The sequence below is a fragment of the Phycodurus eques genome, chromosome 6 (genome assembly GCF_024500275.1).
Source record: "Phycodurus eques isolate BA_2022a chromosome 6, UOR_Pequ_1.1, whole genome shotgun sequence".
Taxonomy (NCBI): domain Eukaryota; kingdom Metazoa; phylum Chordata; class Actinopteri; order Syngnathiformes; family Syngnathidae; genus Phycodurus; species Phycodurus eques.
Genome location: NC_084530.1, coordinates 25,579,357 through 25,602,426, shown reverse-complemented (window position 1 = coordinate 25,602,426; position 23,070 = coordinate 25,579,357). Strand labels below are relative to the sequence as shown.

Sequence of the window (23,070 nt, the reverse complement as noted above, 5' to 3'; positions counted from 1 at the left end):
GACGAAACCACCAAGAGGAAGACGCCTCATGTTGACCTAAACAAAGGACATGTGACATCTCTGGAATGGAAAGAAATTTAATGACATCATCGTCAGTCATGTTTTAAAAAAACTAAACAAAACAAAAATGTACACAGAATGATCCCAATCAGTTTCCGGAAGTGCCCTAAATGCTGCACTGTACAGACTGTATTTACATCCTCGATGTCGTCATAAATACTTTGAACTACGTTAGTGTGATGTTTCGCTCGCTCACTCACTCGCCCAACAACAAAAAGTCAGTCTAGTAAATGCAGAGCTATACGCTCGCGCGAATCTTTACTGGACAAAAAAGTTTTGGCAGCGCAGTCCAATTATCACTAACATTTTCTGCTTCACTTTGTTTCTCTACATATTTGCTGCTAACAGTTAAATAATATAAACATTGGTATTCGTCAGCAAATTTCAGAAGAAGCAACATTGTACATTTTGCAAAATTACATATATTATGACTTCTTGTGCAGACTGAACTTTTCCCGACTGTATGAACAAGAAACCTTTTTTCACTTAATTTTTGCACAAATTTTAGATATCTTGCCCAACTTATCACAATTATTTTCCCAGAATTTTGGCATTTTGCACAAATGCAATGCAAATGAACATGCAAACTCCACACAGGCGGGGTCGGGGTTTGAACTGTGAGGCAGATGTGCGAACCAATCCAGTAGTCCACCGTGCCACCGAATTTGATCGTTAATAAATGAATTTTTAAGTGTCTTTACCTACCAATTGACGTATTTTCCCAAATTCATGAATTCCCCCCACGGGATTAAGAAACCATCTATAATATCAAAATATTTTTGACATTTTACCACTTTTTGTACAAATTTCATTTTCCCAACTTTGTCATTTTCCTCAGATGTGTTGCACTGATAGCAAGTATTTGCCAGACTTTTTGCACAAATCTAATTTAGTTTCCAGTGAAAGTCAATTTTTAGTCAGTTAATTTTTTTTTTTTTTTAATGTTGAAGCAGAAAAGTTAGTGAAATGCAAAATTTTTTAGTCACTGCCTAAAATGTTGGCCATGATTGTATAAAAGTCACAGTGGAAATGTTTTCAAAACTAAATCTGTCTACTTCTACTCAACTTGGTCAGCTAATGAAGTGTTAAATGTCATTGAATTTTGAGGTACCACTTTCTGGCTACAAACAAAAGCATTATAAACATAAAATTCAGAGTACTTTAGAGATGGTAGACGGCATAAGAAAAGCTGAATAAATGTATTACTTCTGAACTCATATTGCTGGTTTATTACTTATGTGCCCTCCTCTCGGCAAAATGGAAAGTTTGCTGAAGAGCTCACAACTGTGACCAAAAAAAAAAAAAAAAAAAATTAAAAAAAATAAAAGATTTGCAGCGGCTCTGTTGCGACACCATCCATCATGCAGGCAGCGCTCCAGTATTTCCAAATGTTCGATTGTAGCTGGCAGGTTGCAAAACAGGAAATGAGCCCCAGACCACGCCAACTGTCACGTACAAGTTATGATGTCAATTTCTGCGTCTCTTCATTCTTGAGGCCTTTGTGCATGTGTGTGCGCGTTTTATTTCCAACTCTCCAAAGACGGCATCATGTCCAAGTGTCCGCCGATGAGCGGCGCCCCGTTGCTTTTCTCCATCAGCTCCACGTCGCGAGACTTTGAGTTCTACGGGAAGAGGTAATAGAGGGTATGAAGAGGGAAGGGTGAAATGGGGGAGAACAGGGGGAAAAGGCGGTAGGTAGCAGGAGGTAGAGGAGCAGAAGAAAACACGTTAGTTGACAAAGACGAGGGGGGAAACGTGAAGACAGTCCTCTTTGCACACTGCCTGGAAATGAAGCTATTTTCCCATGTTGCTGTTCTGCATGAACAGCCATCAAAACAGAATGGGGGTATTAAGTTGACCTAAGCAGTGTAAAACTGTGTTTGATACTACTTCCGAAGGCATAAAACGTCTGGGTTCATGGTGAATGTCTGACACGGCCATTGTGCACGCTGTATTTATTAAAAAAAAAAAAAAAAAGTTTGTCATACAACACACTCCACATGTGCTGCTGGTTTGCACATTTATTGTTCAAATGGCTTGCAACAAAGTACAAAAAAAAATAAGAGTATAAACAAGTTGATGTGAAGGCAAAGATTACGAACATACATCGCTTTCATTCACGCTGCTGTTATTCATAAAAACTGAACTGTTAATCATGTTTCGCAACAGCAAAAGTGATCTAGATTTTCAGAACAGCGCTATCAAAACATCCCAACTGCCCAAAGGTCATACAATTTGGAATAAAGCAAAAATAGGCCTTAAAAAGGAATACAAAAAGTATGAGGCAAAGCTATGATGCCCCTTATTACACCCACATCATTTTTCAAAGTTGTATTGTTGTAATGCAATAATATAACAGCGGTTAGCTCATTTTGAACCCTTGAGAAAGATAAAACGTTATTGACTCAATTGCTGAAAAACGGTTTTGTGTCGGCCACAGTTTGACTCTAGAACAAACGATTTCTATTACTGCTCATTTGAACCCAGGAGGCATTCTTTTGACAGCACCTCCGCTTTAAAAATGGAAATGGCGCCCCCTGCTGCTTTTTCTTGGCTTTTCCCTTCTGCTAAATTGGCCTGTAAAAATATTTGCATGCCACTCCAGTTCCCCTAAGCAGCAATAACAGATGCAAGTGTGCACGCCGACAAACACACACACACACACAACCAATGTGAGCAATTGCACAGCATCAGTGCACATGTAGAAACTGGCGTCACACCAACATCCCGCTTTTCTTTCTACACTAAATACCAGCTAAAGGAAAATGGCTACTCTTTCCCTTTGACATTCATTCAGGTTAATCTTATCAGAACTGAGATAGGGTTATACACTTGCTAAAGTGGGACCAAGTGTTTTCCGCAAAATATAAATTTCATAAAATTTAAGTTTTGGGAGCGGCCCAAAGGCAGCATGTGTTTGGCTGCATGCAATGCAACGAAAACAACCATTAAGTTGTTCAAAAGGGACTTTTTTGTTTTGTTTTTTTTGGACAGAGACCAAGTGGCCTTTGGCGATGTGAGTCTCAGCTGACCACTGCATTTCAAAACGCTGCTTCGTAGCCAAATGGAATTCATCATAGCCGCACGTGTCGATCTCGTAAGGTCAAAAGTTACTGAAGGGGACGTCTGAGGCTGGAACACACAAGTGACACGGACATAATTATTACCTCCCATGTGGCAAAGTTTTTGGTTTTAAACACATTTTTGACATGTGCATATACAGTATGGTCTGTTTCCTGCTTTGTAAGCACAGTGTTATTGGGTATGCTTGTCTCGCTTAAAAGTACATTGAAATGAAGCAAAACAGACAAAAAAAAATTTATTAAAAAAAAGGGGGGGGGGGGGGCTAAAGAGTTATTGGTTGATTTTGGAGTGGTCCAGAATGACTCGAGCTGGTTGGATCGTGCACTAAACAATAAGGATGGTGTACTAGTTTGAACAGCCTCAGGATACAATCTAATGAAGATGCTTATTAGATGGGCTAAAATGTCAGGGATCAAATGATATGGACCTTAAAAAAAAAAGAAAATTAAAAAAAAAGCAAGGAATGTGTAGATAAGAAGAACATTCCTCTCGCTCTGCTGGATTAGTTGAGGGAAGAGTTTAAGTAAACGTGTGCAGCCTTCTTGTGAAATTCCCAAAGATTCACTCTTTTTGTTCGGGGGTCTTCGTTATTTTTACACGTTTTAAAGAAAATCTGAAAATAATGAGGAGAAACCTGGCGAGCCCGTTTGGTGGTTCCTGAAAGGCGTAAGGTGAGCATACAGTCGTCGGGGGAGGGGCTAGTGGCTGTTTTGTTTGAGACTGGTGACTTCGGTTCCGTTGCTCTCAGACAGTACCTCGTGCTCCAGGGTGTTAAAGTTAACGCCGGAGGCGCTCGACTGTGCGCCCCCGCGTCGGCACAGGCAGCACAGGATCTCCCTGAAGGTCCTCCGCATGTCCTTGTCCCTGAAGGAGTAGATGATGGGGTTGACCAGGGAGTTGCACTCGGCCAGCACCAGGCAGTACTTCTCGTAGTGCAGCACGTTGCACTCGGCACAGGCCAGGCCGTCGAGCAGCAGCACCACCAGCCCGGGAGTCCAGCAGATCACAAACCAGCCTGTAGAGGGAAGCAAAGGGATGCAGAGTCACTTCAAATGTAGAAGGAAAATTAGGAGACATTTCCATAGGAAGTTAAGATTAGCTGTACAACAAATTGGAAATTTTCCATGGAATTAAGGGTAATTTAGTGGAAATGTATCATTTTCAAACATTAACAAACATTGAGATTCATCATAGTAGTATAATATTCGTATGATTAGATTTGTCAAAATTGTCCCCGTTTCATACATTTACTTGGCTTGCATAAAAAAACGTGTGACTCAACCGTTCATTTCCTCGAATTGATTGTTCATCCGAAGCAATTTGTTTGTAAACAGACTTATTAGTGAACAGAGGCTCCACTAAGAATTTTCACCTTAATTGCTCCATTATTTTCACACCACTGGCGTAAACTTAAGTTATTACTTGCAAATCAAGGCAAAAAAACAAAAAAACAAACAAAACAAAAAAAGTACAATTGGCTTGTATCTCTAAAAACTCGTAAGTTGTCGCACTTGTAAGTCAAGTCAGCACTGTAATACAAATTAAACTTGAGAGTTTAGTTGGTTTGGGCTTACTGCTCCTATCCGACAGCCCATTTATTTAAATGAGGGTAACCTCCTTACAACTCCACTGGCTTCCGCCAGCAAATTATTTTGCTCATTTAATGATGGACACGCTGCTAATTTAGCATATTTAGACCATGCTATTTAAATGTCTACACCTTCTCTGCAGTTGAGATTGAGAGCAGGTTTTGTTAATGGTGTTTACTTGGATTGTTCAGGCAGACGGGTGTATCTTGATGCCGTCAAGTCCGCATTGACGTGGTGCAGTATATCTACTGTGTGCGTTTACGCTGCACTCACATTGGCACATATCCAATTTGTATCCGCATCAAAAAGGCCCGATTCCATGAGTGTTTTTTCCATTTACCTTGACAATTGCAAACATTTGGTTTGGTTTTATTATTATTATTTTAGAGGAAACCAAACCATAGCTAAAACACACCAAGCAAAGCGAATTATAGGTATCGAGCCACCTGAGAAAATCCAGAAGATGCCCAGAGGGGAACCTCTTGGTTGTCTACAACTGTGCTTTTCAGTGTTGGATCGATGGAAATATTCTTGGAAAAATACCCAACAATCCAGGTTACATCAATATACAGAGCAAAAAATTAAATAACATAAAAACATAACAGCAGAGTGTCAGTTACACCCAAACAAAGCAACAATATACAATTGTGCCGGTACACAAGAAAAGACAGATGGATGGATGTGCTGAAGAATGTCCGAAACGGGAGGTCATAAAGGGATAATGGGAATGTACTGTAAATTCCTCTTACACATGCACACACACACACACACACACACACACACACACACACACACAGTTTAGTCTGCGTGATCAAATTTCATTATCATAACACTTGATTGGGCTGCTCAGGAATCCTTTCAGCGCATTGATAACAACGTGCGCACACTACAGCGCCAAGTGTGATGCGAGCAATCTGAGGCGCGCGTGAGGCCAGAGACACACTGGAGTGTCACAAACCAGATGTAAACTTTCGAGATGGTCCTGGCCTGGGATGTACAAAAAGCACGCATGCACTTCTCTCTGTCATAGTAACTCAAGTATGCAGCTCCTTGTCGAGGCACGCCAGGGTTTTCCTGGCCTCCCCTCACATGCCAGAGGTCGCAGCCGCTCGCTGCCGAGCGACGGCAGAAAAGACGAGCGGCACTTTAAGCAACTTGAGGAATTTATTGTCATGTTGGAAAAGAAAAACAGAGGCAGGGGGAGGCACAGATTCGGTGTAAAGAGCCGAGCAGGGAGGTACACTGTTCTACGGAACCCAAGAGGAGTTGTCGGGGGGGGGGGGGAAACAAGAGGGAGGAGAGTGAGAGCCGGGAGATTGTGGATGAACAAGTGCAGGCATGCTATGAGCAGCTAGCAGTTGACTACTAAAGCGGGGTACACAGTCACACATACTGTACATGTGGTTAACGTTTTAACCAATTTTTAAAATGTGAGAGACCGCAGACGTGAGGGAAAAAAAAAATAAAAAATCTGATGTGCTAATTTGCTCAGGTGGCATACTCAAAACAGAAACTAGTGACCACACATATCTCCACGACACAAATCATGGTGCCACAAACAGTGCATCCAGACTGCCGGAAAATACGACGAACAATAGTACAATAATCACCAGCACATCCACGGTTCGCTTTTCACAAATTTGCGTTTTGTTGTTGTTTTTTTTTCCCCCCTGTGGAACATATCCCCATCCATTTGTTGCCACAAGATAGTGCCAAAGCCCTGTCTCATAGAAGAATTGTACATTGGTGTTGTTAAACTAGGTTGACGTGATACCTCTTGACTGAGAGACAAGCTTCGCATCTCGGGGAGGAGCCAAGTGTAGCCTGGGTTATTAGCGGAATACGTTACGAGAGTGTCTATGCCAAATGTACATGCATGTACACTGGTTGCATTTTTTATTTATTTTTTTCAAAATCAAATTCAAATCAAGTCACATTTATTTATAGCCGCTCTTAATCACAAAGAGTCCCAAAGGACTGCACGAGCCCACAGTGAGCAGAGATCAACAACAGCCCCTGGTCTAAACCTCCCGTCTGGGCAAAGAAAAACTGAGAGAAAACCCATTTGGGTGAAAAAAGGATGAAACCTTGAGATGACAAATCAAATCATCAGGAAGCCATTGTTTTTTTGATGGGAAATTAGTTGGAAATGACAAACTATAACTGTTGAAGGGTCATATTGTGTGGTAGGGTTTAAACTATTAAAACGGACAATGTATTTCAGGGGTCATCAATTACTCGCAGCTTTTTGGTCCCCAATACAAGAAGCGAGGCTAACTGTTAGTTTGTCTGGTAATTCCATTGTGTTCGCAGACTCTTCTCGCTGTTTTATTTTTATTGTGGCAGATGACTTGGGAAGATGTATTATGCGAACACTCAATCTAACCAGTTGTTCCTCTATTTACGTCCGGCAATAACACAAGCTTAAAAGCACTTCCTAATTGGGTACCTTTAGACTTCATGTCACAATCATGAGGTTTGTGGCTCAGTAGAACTCGCTGTTGATCTCACACACACACACACACACACACACACACACACACACACACACACACGCACACACGCACTATTTGCGTGTGGAAATATTGAACAGGTTTAACACAGAGCAGAAAAGTCAAACAAAGACAGTCTGGCCTCTGCTGACCTTGATCGTAAGGTAGGGGAACCATTCCAAGTCGTCCCAATTGCGTGTACCACATTTATGTCAAGTGATGAACTGAAGCTCCCCAAGCGTGCAAATATGCTGTGCCGCCTCACCTAAGATCATGGAGACGGTCTTCATCAGGTTGAGCACCGTCTCACGGTGTCTCATCTGGGACGTGTGCTGCGACATCTGATTGCTCTTGTGCCGCACGTACAAGAAGATCCGTGTGTAGACAGCCACCATGATGGAGAAGGTGAGCAGGTTGAGGAGCGCCCAGAACACCAGGTAGCTGCGGCTGTAGAGCGGCGCCATGGTGGAGCACTTGTCCAGGTCGCACAGGCAGTGCCATCCCATGGTGGGCACCAGGCCCATGACGATGGCCACCAGCCAGATGAAGATCATGATGACGAAGACGCGCCGCGTGCTCATCTTGCTGTGGAGCTGCATGTTGAAGATGGTCTGGTGGCGCTCCACGGCCACGGCCAGGAGGTTGAGGACGGACGCTGTCAGGCTGGTGTCGATCAGTCCTTGACGCACGAACCACTGATACTTGGACAGCTTGATTGTCCACGGACCCGTGTGGAACATCAAGTGGAGGTAGGAGACACCTGTAAAAGAAGGAAGACAGATAAATTACATCATCAGAAACACAGAGCTAGTTCATAAAGAAGATTAATCAACTGATTCAATGAAATTCTGTTGTGTGGAATTGATTGTTGATTAATCACGTCGTAATGGAGTAGGACTGTGACTCCGCACAGGACGGCCGGAGTCCAGATTGACTCCCACAACCTCTGAACTGTAGATGCGCTAACCACGCAGATAGGGGTGTCCTGATCCGATCTTTGAGTAGGAAATCGATCCAATAGCAGCAACAACAAAAAGGAAAAAAAAGATCTGACTTTATCTAAAATCTCCGATTTTACCACTCTTATACAAGCAGTCCATTCCATGTTACCCTCCAGCATTTCTATCCAGCAGCCCACGCGATCACAACAACAGGTTGCTAAGGTGCTAACCTAGTAGCAAGGAGTAAGAGTGAATGCTGATTGTTTCAAGTCATTTATTGACACTCCAGTTGACGTTCATTGTGAAACTAAATGCACATAACAAAATAAATACACCTATTGAATGTTGAAATACATCTCAGTCTTCCGTTTCTTTCTTCGTTTTTGTTCACAAAAATGGCTACCTCAAAGCTACTGGATGAGAGGAAAAAAAAAAAAAAAAAAAAAAAAAAACTACCTACTGTTGCTGATTATTGTTCTCTGTTCAAGTAATATTACTCGATCAAGCCTTTTCTAACATTCCATACTACAAAATAAGTCAATTATGTATTATTGCTGAAATCGGATCGGACCAGTATAGGCCAAAAATCAAGGCTGCAATATCGGTATTAGATAGGTTTAAAAAAAAAAAAAAAGAAAATGAAAATTCAAATACAAAGTCAGTTGTCCTAATTTTTTGTTACCACAAATAATGTATACTGAGGCCACAAGGTGAATGAGTGGTTAGCACATATGCCACACAGTTCTGCGTTTAAGGGTTCAAATCCAGGCAAAAGCCTTCCTGTGTGGCATTCACGTTCTCCCGATGCTTGCGTGGCTTTTCTTCGGGTAGTCCGGCTTCCTCCCACATTCCATATACATGCATGTTAGCATCACTGAAGACTTTAAATTGTCCTTTGGTGTAACTATGAATGGTTATTTATTTTCCTCATGATGACCATCCTGTGTCGGATGCTGTCCGAGTTGAAGTCATGCGGGTCATGTTTAAAGCCGCAAAACTAACTGATTTATAGGCTGCGGTGGAAAGGACGAGCCCCTTAAAGGCAACATGCTCTGGCAGCATGTTCTCCAGTGGAAGACCACACAGACATGCAAGCAGCATCCTGGGTGCTGCAGTGCACTGCGTCTCTCATTTGTCAGTCCAACTGTCAACTGCGACTTTGGTGCGGGCTGCTGGAAAAGCCACAGAGTCAGCAGCGCCTCACCTCCACTTTCTCATTCGTTGAGTTTTTTTTCTTCAACTCAATGACATTCCTATATGAAAAACATTTCTAGTATGAGACGAGCTCTTACAACGACCAAGAAGAAAACATTGTTTCTAGAAACTCAGCTTTTAGGGTGAAAAGTGTTTGATTGCCTGAGTGGGAATTTTGCATTGGGTCCAATCAGGTCAGTGGTTTGCAAACAGTTTCATGACTGAGCATTTATGTAATAAATTAAAGAGGTGTGATATGACAGATGTCAAGATATAGTATCTACTTTCAGGAATGTGTATATGCAATAGAATGACTGCTCAACTGTTCTGTGCCAGGTACTACTTGAATTGAATTGTGGCAGATGGGCCGGCACGGTGAGCGACTGGTTAGAGCATCTGCTTCACAGTTCTGGGGACCGGGGTTCAATCTCCGGCCCCGCCTGTGTGGAGTTTGCATGTTCTCCCCGTGCCTGTGTGGGTTTTCTCTGGGAACTCCGGTTTCCTCCCACATCCCAAAAACATGTGTCGTAGGTTAATTGACAACTCTAGATTGCCCGTAGGTGTGAATGTGAGTGCGAATGGTTGTTTGTTTCTATGTGTCCTTTTTTTTTTTTTTTTTTTTTTGCAAGTGAACCTGCAAGTCTATCTATATCTTTACTATCCTCACACATTTTGCACCAAGCCAAATAATTTTTATAGTCTTACAGAAGTATGGCTTTTTATTTTGTACATTTTTTTTACATTTTTGGGAGTTTGTTTTTGCTGACTTACTAATGGTTTTGTACAGTAGCTCAAGTTAATGTTACATTTTCACACACAACACACAAAGTCCAACACGATCATGCCCATCCGCAACTGTACTGCACATTTCTTTTTCTTTAATTGATTAAGAATTTCGAGGAAACGATTGCTGACGATGTCTTCAAGCAATTGAATAAAAAAAATGAATTGGTGTTAATTCGGGAAGTGGAGCAACATCCACCCTCCAGCAAATCCTCAAGGAAACATACATTATATTGAAACAGGAGTTCAGAACATTCAGAGATTCTCCCATCACAAAAATTATTTTAAAAATAAGAAATTAATTGCTATTCAATCAAGGAAATAAGTTTATTGTCCATGTCAATCGCTAGCCAACAGACACAGAACCATGCTAGTGGATGACGTACCTGAGAAGAGGTCTGCCAAAGCCAGGTTCCCCAATAAGTAATAGATAGGGAAATGGAAGCGCCTGTTTTTTAAAATGGCCCCAATGACCAGCAGGTTGGAGAAGATGACGATGAAGCAGACCGTCATGCCCAGCGAGACGATCACATAGTCACGACGGCGCCAGTGGTCGCTGATGTTCTTGCCGCTTTTCTCGTAGAAATATTTTACGCTGCGGTTCAAGTAGCATCCCTCCGTGTCGTCCGTCAGAATATCCATGGCGGCGAGGAGATCGGCGGAGGCTGCGGTCCGAGGACAGAGACGAGACGGTGAAGCTCGTTAAGAGGCGGCGACACCTTTCAAATGGGCGGGAAGAAGGGCGGCACTAGGGCGCCATTCAGACTGGCCCTCTCTCTGATGGCCTGTAGGACAGCATGCCATCGGCTGCACAGGTGAGGATGCTCGTCTGTGGGACAGACACACACACACACACACAAATAAACATTATTTGCATTATCCTTCATCCATTTTCTATACCACTTGTCCAAATTAGGGTTGTTAGTGAGCTGGAGCCTATCCCAGCTAACCATTAGGTCACTGGTTCTGCCTCATTTGTACACCACTGCACCATTCATGGATATAAGTGGATAACTATCCTACCATTATCAACTAAACCACACTGCCACACAGACCTCCCGAAGGCTGAGCAAATCTAATTTGAAATGTATACACTTTAAACACTCTGTAAATTGAATTCAGAGATGTATATCTAAATACATTATAGATGTTTGAAGATAATTGCTGAAAACGTGCAGACTAACTCACTTTTGGCGATATAGCGTTAATCTGTTTTTCACCATTTCAATTTTCCACATTTTCTTGGGAGCAGCTAAAACAACAGCCAGTGACGCACTTGGGCGTCCGGCATGCGTTCCCCTTCCCGATTGTCTGAGAACTTGAGCTGCCCAGTGACGTAGTTGACCTACTGGTATCAAGCCTCATTTCGTATATATATTATTATTATTTTTTATTTATTTATTTTTTTTTTAAAATCATTCAAATTTGACATTGCTGTTACCAACACTCCTCCATGTGGTGTGTCAAATTTCCAAAACATCTATTTTCACAAATCAGAGGTGGAAAAGCCTAGCAGAACAGATTGCGTTGCCTTTGAGCTTTCACTATATCGAGATAACATTGAAAAGACCTGTGAATAATCTCAGTCATCCAGGCCATCTCATTGTCAGCACATTGACTCGATCGCAACTGGAGTGTTCTGGTTGTCTCAGAAGACAAGACCATCCGTGGTCTGGGGCGTGCCTCCAACTGGGACCCTAAATAGACGGGTTTCCGCAACAAAATTTCAGGCCAGCGCCGTCCTACCTAGCGTCGTTGCATGAACTTAAGGAAGCCTGCTAAGGGTGAGAGGTGAAACCTCTTTTAAGAACAGTCCAGTAGCAATTGATTCAATGTTCTGAGAAATGTTTAAAAGACATCTTGACTACAGCACATTACTTTTCCTCACAGTCAGTAAGCGTGCAAACCGGGTTGTGTTTTAACCACATTTTAACATAAACCTCTCTCTCCAGTGACAGAAATGACTAACCTGTGAAACTCACTCACTCACACCCTCCATTTTGCCGCGTCTCCACAATGGAGACGGCAGAACGGCCACGGCGGAGACACACCTCGCAATTACAGAATCCAGCTATGTAACACAATCTCAATCCAAACATTCGCACACACACAGCCTCGGTGACCCACTCTCCTACCGAGGGTTGCACAGAGGAAGATGCCAAAACAAAAAACAAAAAAAAGAGAAAAATGTGGACCGGGAGAGGCCGTTAAGGGCCACAAACTTGAAACGGTTCAGAAAGAAAGAATGTGAAGAAACCCCCAAGAAACAAAAGCTTTCCAACATCTTGTGGGTGAGTAAAAAATGATTTAGTGATGGTCAGAATTCAGAATCATCATCATGTATAGCTCACTTTTATATCAAGGTTTTTGAATTCTCCAAAATAACAAGATATGCATATTGTGCAACTTTCTTGTTACCCTTCCATTGGGCTACCAAAGACAGGATAGGACATAACTCAATCTGGGCATACACGCTTTGAATTTAGCCGGTTTCGAGCCGACGCTGATTGAATCAGGGCCAATTTTAAAGTGTTGTTGGACATTTATAGTCAGGGCACAATAAGCAATCTAAAGATCGGTCACACGTCCTTTAATTTCTAAAAACAGTTGAAGCAGTTACGACTAGATTTCCCTCTGCGCCTTTTACCCTGACTACGCCTGTGCAAACTGTTTCGGCACAGTACAAATTATTAGGAAACGCATTCTGCTTTGGAGTTAGAAATGGTCATTGGGTTACATTACATTTACACATTAGTGCTCCATAAGAGATCAGGTACGTCGCGGGAAAATTATCCAATTATTAAAGTTATTCTTGAAATACCTGTGTGTCTTTTTTTCAATTGCTACAATTATATTAGTTTTGTGTTCAACTAAAAAGGCCCAGATGTCAAACTGAGTATACGTATATTTTGAATTGAGACGAGATCATTATTTCAGTACACAGTGTTCCCCCGCTATTCGCAAGCGATAGGGATCGAGCGCTGCTGCGAAAATACATGAGTAATTGATTGATGCCCACCCAAAAGGGTTTTAAATATCTATAGCTGTTACGAGATGGTGGCAAAGCACTTTTTTTCTATTAGACAAGGACTGCACCCCGGTCACCAGCTCTTCCAGCTCCTTCCCTCAGGTAGGCGCTACCGATCAACGCAAACTAGAACTAGTAGACATTCCAACAGCTTCTTCCCTCTTGCGATCAACTTCTTAAACACCTAACCTATAATTCCATTACAACAAGCTGGAAATTTTTTGACTTGAGTTCGTTGTCACATTTCTGTGGGGCCAATTATGTATTACTCGTGCACTCACTGTAGTTGTCTCGCCATGCTGCACTATTTGCATATACTGGCCACTCATGCCAGAGTAGCATCTGCTCCATTTGCACACTGATTGAGGAGTATCTGTAACATTTGCACAACCAACATTGTCCCAGATGATCGCACTACTCGTCACTTTAAACCGCATACACTCCTTGAAGTCTCAGCGCCCTTTGCACAATGGTCATTGCACCGGACTATTGCAATATTAGTTATTCGAACTGCTCTAAGTGCTAGAGGACTCTGCATCTTTTTGCACAATTGTTTTTTGTCAATGTCTTTATGTCCCCAATGTGTTCTGTAAATTGACTGTCTGTTGTACTAGAGCGGCTCCAACTACCGGAGACAAATTCCTTGTGTGTTTTGGACATACTTGGCAAATAAAGATTATTCTGATTCTGATTCTGATTCTAAATTAAGCTCCTCCTTTCATTGCACCAAGAGGTCACAAGATGGTGCCAAAGCAATATTTTTAATTAGAAATGGCTTTAGCACTTTACTGTGTTGTCTGGTCGGGCAAAATGTCACCGCTTTTAGTCAACTGCAATGGAAAAGTGAGTACACCAAACCTTACAGCCGAGCTGGAGTTTTCGCCAAATGTAATCAGCTGACATGACTGTTTTCTTTTCAATGCACTCAAGATGCTTCCCCCCCCCCCCCCACTCTCCTGCTTGCAGCGGCGAAAAGCTTTGAGTGCTGCTCGCACGAATAGGATGTGCGATTTGCGTTGCGTGCACGTCTGAAAGCGGCAGAGCGAAACTGCACACGTTCCCACTGATGCATTCGTCACTGGCAGGGGATCAACAGTTTGTCACGCAGCGCGACAGTTGGTCTTTGAACCCAGAACCTTTGACGCTCCTTGCATCAAGGAAAAAAAACTATCAACTACAACTAACCTTTATGAGTCACTTCGTCGACTGCAGTGTTGACATAAGTTACAGAACAGTAAGAGGAGCATAGCAGAAGCAAATTGTTGGGAGCGAAATCAAGACTGGCCTTGTGATTTTAGTTCTAACTTGGTATTTCATCCCAGAGGAAAGGAATATTAAATATATTTTGGTCTGCAGCTCTTTTAAACAAGAAATAAAATGTTTGTAACGTAACCTTTTCATTTGAGTAAAAGACAACACTGTTGTAAATGTACTTGAAACCGGAAGTTTACATTTAACATTTAGACAAAATTGTCAAAAAATAAATCCTCTCATATTATTCTGGCATTAAGCAAAAATAAATTATTTTGGTAATCCAACTTGACCAAAAACCATAAATGTTTAGCCTGATTTCATGACAGTGATTAAAAAAAAAAAAAAGGTGTCTTTATATATCGTGTATGTAAACTTCTGGTTCCAACTTTATATAACCATGATTTTTCATTTGTCCGGTCCAAGATTCTGTGACCTTTATTTTCTTAGTTACTTTGCTGTTGCACATCTGAGCCAATAGATGACAGTGTGAGCTAAATAACACAGTCCTGAACCACTAAAGCGATGAAAAGGAAAGAGACTGTTTGGATCACTAGTGTCAAACTGGTGGCCCGGGGGCCAGATGCGGCCCGCCACATCATTTTATGTGGCCCGCGACAGCAAATCAAAATTGCTCATTGTGCTCTGGTGTAATACCATTGAGATATTTGCAAGCATTTTTTTTTTTTGTTACCAATCACACTTTGATAAGAAATGTAATAATCGAAAAACATGTTTTTATAGGCTTCTGATTTCAAAACTGGTTATTCATCAATGCGTTGTGTATACTGTATGTAATTACAGTATATGAGGTCATCTTTCATTTGTATGGGTTCACAGTTGTACCGGACCTCCGAGGGATGTCATAACTACGATGTGGTCTGAGACAAAAATTAGTTTGACACCCCTGGTTTGGATGAAGGAATGATAAAATGGAAGAGAACTATTATAACAGATGTGAGGTATTTAAAATTCGTTTGGGTAATTTTCACTACATATCTCAAATACTATGACGTAGCCTAAAATGGACACTTGCTGCTCATCAAACACTTCTCACTGAGAAGTTCTCAGCATTGAACATTTGTCGTTTCATCATAATAGGGTACAACATTTTGGGAAGTACGCAATATTACAATGTCATGTGCAATGGCGATTGGTTAGTATCAATGTAAATCGGTAATACTAAATCAAACCCCATTGCGCAATACATCTAAACGTAATGGACGCTAGCTAACGTTACCTTGATCATGTCAAAGTCCCTTTATTATATGCTTAAAAGCAGTACTGTATACACTTTTGCTTTCACAAAGAGGTTGGGCAGGCTGCTTTCATGCAACTTCTGACTGGCTCAATTCACTATTTACATTGGAAATGGACCAATGGGCTACCCCCTCTAAGGTTTGTGGCAGTCTTAATCGGGGGGGTGAAAAGAAAACAAAAACAAAAACAGCATCCCAATCGGCCCCACAGGACTCCCGGCCCAGCGGGCAAACGCCCGCGGTGCCCGATTGCCAGTCCAGCCCTGGCTCAATTTCACTACCAGACCATTTGAGTCTTTTCATGCTCCAATCATAAACAAACAAGTTTGCAGGGAAAAAAATAATTTGAGGACAAAGCCCGCCTACCCAAAACTTGCCTTTTAGGGCTGGCCAAGCCATAGAGTAATATTTCTATTTCTTCACTTTCTGTAGTGTAAAGGAATACCACATTTGGGTTTCCAATAGAATGTACTGTGTTTGCAGTGCTTTTGCATTAATGTTATATTATACAATGCCATTACAGGGATTTTTAGATTTATTTATTTAGCTTTTATTTTCAGTTTTAATGCAAGAGTTGTGGTTGTTGTCCTTCACATTTTCAGACAGATGCTTCCCATCAGACACCATTTACAATTAATCGAACATTGTGAAAAGATACCTTTAAGATGACTGAAGCCCAATTCCATGTAACATAATTTTGAAGGACATTTGCTAATCAAGCATAGTAACATGGAATTGATTACCCAAGACTCGAGTATTACACGTGTTGTGTTGAGCAGAATAGACCTGTCCAGAGGAGTTTTGCCATAGCATGGCTTCAGCTCTACTTCGCATATTCAACGACAATATTTTGTGGGTCTTGGACCCCAAACTAGTTGAGTGAATCATCAGTCCCTCTGCTACAACAAAGTAGTGCACTCCATTTTGAGACCCGATTCAGCAATTTGATTCACACTACCGACAGAATTTGTCATGCTTTAGTGTATTTATTACTTCATTTGTTTTTAAACAGTTCTAGACAGTTATAGAAAATGTATGCTGCAAGAAGAAAAAAATAATGATTAACATATTCAATTAATTGTTACTGTATGTTGTTTCCTAGGAAATACTTTTTAAATTGGTAACATTGACTATGTTAGACATATTTTTGCTACTGTTACGGTTTAAACATTGCTTGTGCAGCACTTGATCACTCCTGAGCTTCGTCAATAAATAGATACAGCACATTAAGCATTGAATTACATATCGAACGGTCTCACTCTCAACCCTCTAATTGTGTCTAGCACACAACCACATGTATCCTGACTGAAAGGTGAACAACTGCATACACTAGTTCATAACCACACTTGTAGTTTTGAGCTCTCTAAATGCAACTGGAATTTCCCCACACATTGTACCAAACGTGGGCAAGATAGGAAAGATACAAAGAGAGAGAGCCTGAAGACGATAGATCTTTTGGCGAGAAGTCAGACACTGCATTCTCTCGTTGAACGACCTTCAGACTGTTTATTTGCTCAGTACAAAATTAAACTTATTTCTTGGCTCCCTACATCATCTTATCAACATAAGAACTGCAAAAATTACAACCACATGGAATATATTTAGCCCTAATTTCACAAAGCATTACGGTTCGGTTTACCTTATTACGCATTGTATTAGGTTTCTATGGTAAACGATCAACAAATATCAAACGGTCCCTTTTTTTTTGGAGTAGCTCTTCGTTAGGGTGCCAGTTAGTGGCACGCTTGGATTACACTTTTTAATTCGACAGAATTCTCCGCCTCTTTGATGCTAAACAAAACCGCCATAAAAAGTGGATTGGAACGGAAAAATTCGAAGCCATGTTTCATGTTAACAGGTACCGAAGTGTTTACCTGAATGGTGAATTACCCCCCAATGGATACAAGGCTGATCTGAGTTTACAGATTCAAACCATGAACGAGCGCTTAGTGGACATTTCAAAAGTCAGCAATATCGACGTAGCAGTTTGGACCGATTTGCTGACACGAGCGCAAACATTTTAGGAGTATTCCTCCAGTGTGAAACAATGCTGGCTTCCACATTCACTGCGCTACTTCTGTAGCTCTACACACAACTTGGCGTTTTTTATGCATCACTTGCATCCATTTGTGCGTGACGGGAACCAGCATCTACAGTAAACAGCAGTTTCGACGCAAACCCGTCATTAGCAGGGCGGCCACGCCCGAGTCTTCTCTTCCTCCTGCCATTCTTGGAGGGGGGAAAAAAAGTATTGCATGTTTGCGCGAGCCAGTGATTCTTTTCAACGGGAAAGATTTACACCCCACGGACAAATTTCTGGAGGGAGAGACACTAACTTTGTTGGAGTTCCTGGTATAAAAGGGAAGTTCTGCTCATCTTCTGGTTGGGTTTGTGCAGATAAGTGGCGCCATTACCGTGAGGAAAAGGAAGCTCCTTGTCTGAGCAAGTAGCATCTGAACTATTGTACCCTTTAGCCACTGAATCACCCGGACGCATGCTCTGACGCGTCAAGGACAAGCCGGACGGTAAACCTACACGGTTGATTGAATTGGAATCTTAAACAAGCAAATCTAACTTGGGCACTCAATTAAGCAAACATGTGCCTTCATTGTCAATTACCTGCCCAACATGTTCCATTTACCATGCAAAAATATCTGCTCTTGGTTTATTCAAACAAAGTAAAGGCATCCAGATTTTAAAGTGCACAAAGCGGTGTTATGGGACCACTCCGGAAGCTCAAAGATTCAAATGAAACTTTTTTTTTTTTTTTTTTTAGATCTACTCTTTTGTTTACTGGCATAACCGCCCAAAGTATCACCCTCCCCAGACTACAGTGGAACCAAAATGGGCGAGGCTGTTTTTTTTTTTTTTTTTTTCACCCTTGGGGCTGGTAATGTGTGTCAACAACACTCTATAGCACCATATATTCAAACACAAAGTGCAGTTCTGGAATAGAGTTCCCTCCACCATTTGAGTTATGAAGCCGCATCATTTACACTACAGGGCTGCAGCTATCAAATATTTTTAGAATCACATTAAACCGATTATCCCTTTGATTAATTGGATAAAAAGGTATTTTGCATCATTAAACAGCATGTGCATGTGAGTTGCAGGTATTATTTTTGCCCGCTTGAGGTCGGGGGATCCTCACATTCTCGTGTAGTATCTGTGACTGAGTGTATGTGTATGGCTTTAAAAAGACGGGGCCTGGCCTGCTGAGTGACTTGGGGATTGGCAAACTTCAAAGTTAAACTCGGACAACAACAAAGTGCTTGAAGCAAGGACATTTTTGCCTTTTATTTGAAAATTTTTCGCTGTCAAACTACACGCAGCCACTCTTTAAAAATACTGTACTAAAACGATGCAGTACGGTTTTGACAGCATGGTATCTCACAACTTTTTTTGTACCTGTACACGATGCAAACCTAATTTATACAAATGTAAAAATCTGTAAGATACAATAAATCAAATACAATTTCTGTGTGTTCTTGGGGGGGAATACAATATCACTGGGGCTTGCTGATGAAGTGCTCCCTCCAGGAAAAAGAATCAGCCAACCGCTGACTTTTTGCAAGCATGATTGTGTTCACATACCAATACCTCCTGCTCTGACTACAGTTGGGAGGGGGTGTCAAAGTGAACAGGAATCTCTGATAGAGTCGCGTGATTTGTCGCCTGGTGCTTTTGGGAAAAAGAGTCGCTAAAGGAGTCATTAAGCTGGCAACACTTTTAGACCCAGAGCTTAAGCACTCCCCATAGTCGAGGCGGCGGGGTGAGCAGTGCCTCATTCCCATAAGACAAGACCACGCTGCCAAAAAAGCGGATTTGTGTCAGCTCTGATGTGGCAATTGTGTGGAACCTCTGCGTAAAAGAGGCTGTAATTTCCAATCAAAATGATGAACATTTAACGTTTAAAAAAAGGTTGCTTTTGTATTATGTGCTCACTCAGTCTTGGCATAGATTTCTTCTTCATTGCCAGGGATTTGGTAGATTTGGTGTTAGCTCAGTAAAGGTGAGGCCTCAAAGGAATTGGAATAAAAAGCTCCCAAAAAACAAAATCCCCCCTTAGGTTTGCACAAATACTAAAGTAATCGGCAGCTCATGCCAGACTGAAGACGCTCGTGCGCAGTTATGGTTGTAGCTGAGTCAAATGAAGCCACTAAAAGTGACGATTGGAAATGATGCACATACTTCTACATGCTACAGCCAGCTAAACTTCTTAGAACACTGTCAATTTCTTCAGCTGCCGATGAATCATTTAACTGAGAAATGAGTCATCAGCAGCTTGTTTCAAATGAATCTTTTAGATTGGATTGGTACAGAGTATTGGGGCCACACTGAAATCAAAAGATTGGGTGGCACGGTGGACGACTGGTTAGAGCGTCAGCCTCACAGTTCTGAGGACCCAGGTTCAATCCCCGGCCCCGCCTGTGTGGAGTTTGCATGTTCTCCCCGTGCCTGTGTGGGTTTTCTCCGGGCACTCCGGTTTCCTCCCACATCCCAAAAACATGCATTAATTGGAAACTCTAAATTGTCCGTAGGTGTGACTGCGAGTGCGAATGGTCGTTTGTTTCTATGTGCCCTGCGATTGGCTGGCAACCGGTTCAGGGTGTACCCCGCCTCCTGCCCGATGACAGCTGGGATAGGCTCCAGCACGCCCGCTGAACTGGTTGCCAGCCCTGCGATTGTTGTAAATATATGATATTAATACTACACATTTAATCTTTAAAATAAAATGTTTATCTTGAGTCCTTAAAATATGCAACTTTCTTGCTAATTACAAATTAATTTTGAAAAGATATTACATTTTGCCTCAACTTTTTTCCTTAAAAATCATTAATTCTCAAAATAGTATGACTTTAACCTAAGAAATATTTAAAAAATGATCTAAAAATATATACACCGTTTTTCATACAACTTTTTTCCTCAGAGATATTCAACTTTTTCCAAAAAATGAGATTTAAATTTCGTAAGACCATGTCTTTTTCCTTGAGTTTTTTTTCTCGAAATTCTATTTAATTTACGCAAAAAGATACAATAGTCTAAAAAATACAGAACTGCCACTATAAGTTTTGCAATAACCATTGCTCTGCTGATTTTTTGCTTTGACTTGCAAGCAAAATTTGGAGACAAGAGCACAAGACGGTCGCAGCGAACTTCACAACAAGCAGCAGTTTGGCAGATAGGGACCAATTCAAAAAAATAAAAATAAAAAATACCAAGTGCTTGCTTCAAGTTGTATATTTCCGCTCCCAGTTGAAGGTTACTCTGAAACTAAACTAACATTGTGTTCTGTGTGTATTTAAGTCTTGTTTTGTTTTTGGGGTTTTTTTAAAATCTGTTTTGCATTATTAGTGTCAAATAAAGACAGACAGATGGAGGAAGTGGCTGGGTTTTCAGCTTCAGATCCATGAAGAAGCATGAAAAACCTCAAAGTGTAAATGTAGAGCTTTTGAACGTGATGGGTAGCTTTTTCCTAGCTTACCTTAATAGAAGTGAACATTAGCACTGGATCCCGCGACTCTTCGGAATCCAAATATAGAGTTCATTTTTAGTTCCTGGATCGCTTTCTTTACCAAGTCTATTTCTCCTTTTAATTGAATGTTCTCATACACTGTGTCCAGGAAAGCAGGTTCTGGGACAGAGCATTACATGCGATCATGAGTGAGTTCAAAATCACTGGGAAATGAGTGGTTGCCTTAAACGCCGTTGAATTTGAATGACAACGTGTACACTGAAACAAAGTTCGCCGTACTGTATGTTTTGCTTTTGGAATAAAAAATTTAAAAAAATTTAAAAATATTTTATAAAGCCCATTGAACTGATTATGATTCTGTTATTGGTTTGGTCCGTAACATTAAATAAAATAGTCTGCGTTATTATTATGAGAAACATAATTAAAATTTACTGTTGAGAGGCTGAAATTTTGAGAATTCAGACTATTTTAAGTTAAACAAAGTCTCTAAATGATTAATTGACTATCAAAAATCGTTATTGATTAATTTGCTAATCGATTAATTGTTGCACCTCTAAATACAGGCATTTATTCTTTATCCTCTGCAAAACACAACTACTATTTCTGCAGCTTAGCTGCGTCGGTCTTCTGCATTTCATCGTCAAATCTGTGTGTATTATGTTTATGCATAAAACTGCACCTGCTGCCAATGCACACGCAGTTTAAGTACGAGCACAGTGCCCATTGAATTATCATGATGCACAAACTGGTGGGGTCTTATTGAGGAGCTGGAACAGAGCAATGGCATTTCCATTCATTTCAATAAGCGAAGATTATTTTGAGCTTGGATGATTATGTTTTGAGTTTTGCTGTTTTGTGTTACTAGCGTAGTCACAGAAAATTAAACTTGTATCTCAAGGCCCCACTGTACCAGGTTTTGTTAGTGTTATTCTGTGTGTCTTGTCAGATGGGCACCACTCCTTGGTAGATTAGAAAGATCTCTCTGGTGACAGAATGTCATGCTATCCTAAATGTGAGCACTATAATCCTTTTTATATGCATCTCCGAGGTTTATACTTCATCTACCCTTGCTTGTGGTCAAAACAAAGACTCAAAACAAGGAGTTTGGGGGGGGGGGGGCAAAAACAAATAACAGCTTGGGATGGGATGGAGTGAACTGGAAATGTTCAGAGAAGCAAGGGGAGCTCCGGGCTGGTGCTTCTACTGGACCGGGAGACACCTCAAATGTCCTCCCGGACTGAAGCACCTCCGGCGGGCACAACAATGCTAGCGCATGCCCTCCCCGTAAATGTTAACAGAACGCCGACTTTCACTTCAAAAAAATGCTCATTTATAACACACAAGATAAAGAAAGGGAATATACTCACATTCTTGAGTTAGTGGGAGCTCGTTCTTCGAGTAAATCCACAAGAGACGTCGAAAGAGCAAACAAAGTGCCTTCTTGTAGCTGTTTTTTTTTTTTTTTTTTTTTTTAATGTACCTGAGGGACACCTCCCGTAAAGTAGCCGCGACGCCCAAATAAAGGTGAACAGAACCGCGACCAAAATATATTTTAAAAAAAATACAAAATAAAGTTTTGTTTCTAATTCCAGCGAAGCTCGTTCGCGAATTCTTGGCAGAAAACCCGAAGTGTCCTCGTGTCAACCTGTCCGCCTGCTTCCGGGATTTTTACCGGCGCTCTTGCCGTTCACCTGTACGCCCGGGCTGCGCTCGCCGACTTTGGGCTGCGAGGGGCGGAAAGGGCGCGGCAGGCTCCGACGCTCGTGGCCGCCTCCCCGCCTCCTTCAAGAGGGGGGGGGGGTCGGTAAAACCTCCGGTTCGGCTGCCACCAAGGTAAATTCTTGATACAAAATACAAATGTCTTCCGCACAACACACACGTTGTTCACATCCTTTCCAAATTGAAATGATTGA

At 41.5% G+C, this 23,070-nt stretch overlaps 1 protein-coding gene across 1 annotated transcript; it reads right to left on the bottom strand.

Annotated features, from left to right (window-relative positions):
• Positions 1 to 61: 61 nt before the first annotated feature.
• lpar2b (lysophosphatidic acid receptor 2b) lies at positions 62 to 23,046 on the bottom strand. Its single transcript, XM_061678502.1, has 5 exons — positions 22,525 to 23,046; positions 10,530 to 10,972; positions 7,491 to 7,985; positions 3,900 to 4,159; positions 62 to 1,682 (listed from the first exon to the last, which is right to left on the bottom strand). Exons 2-5 carry the CDS (start codon positions 10,783 to 10,785, stop codon positions 1,581 to 1,583), a joined length of 1,113 nt encoding a protein of 370 aa, XP_061534486.1. The 5' UTR covers positions 10,786 to 10,972; positions 22,525 to 23,046; the 3' UTR covers positions 62 to 1,580.
• Between the last annotated feature and the right edge of the window lie 24 nt (positions 23,047 to 23,070).

Coding starts and splice junctions, on each gene's coding strand:
- lpar2b (XM_061678502.1), bottom strand. CDS start 10,785: ATGGATATTCTGACGGACGACACGGAGGGATGCTACTTGAACCGCAGC. Junction 7,986..10,529: donor TTTGGCAGACCTCTTCTCAG/GTACGTCATCCA, acceptor CTTCTTTTACAG/GTGTCTCCTACCTCCACTTG. Junction 1,683..3,899: donor TTAACACCCTGGAGCACGAG/GTACTGTCTGAG, acceptor CTCTTCCCGTAG/AACTCAAAGTCTCGCGACGT.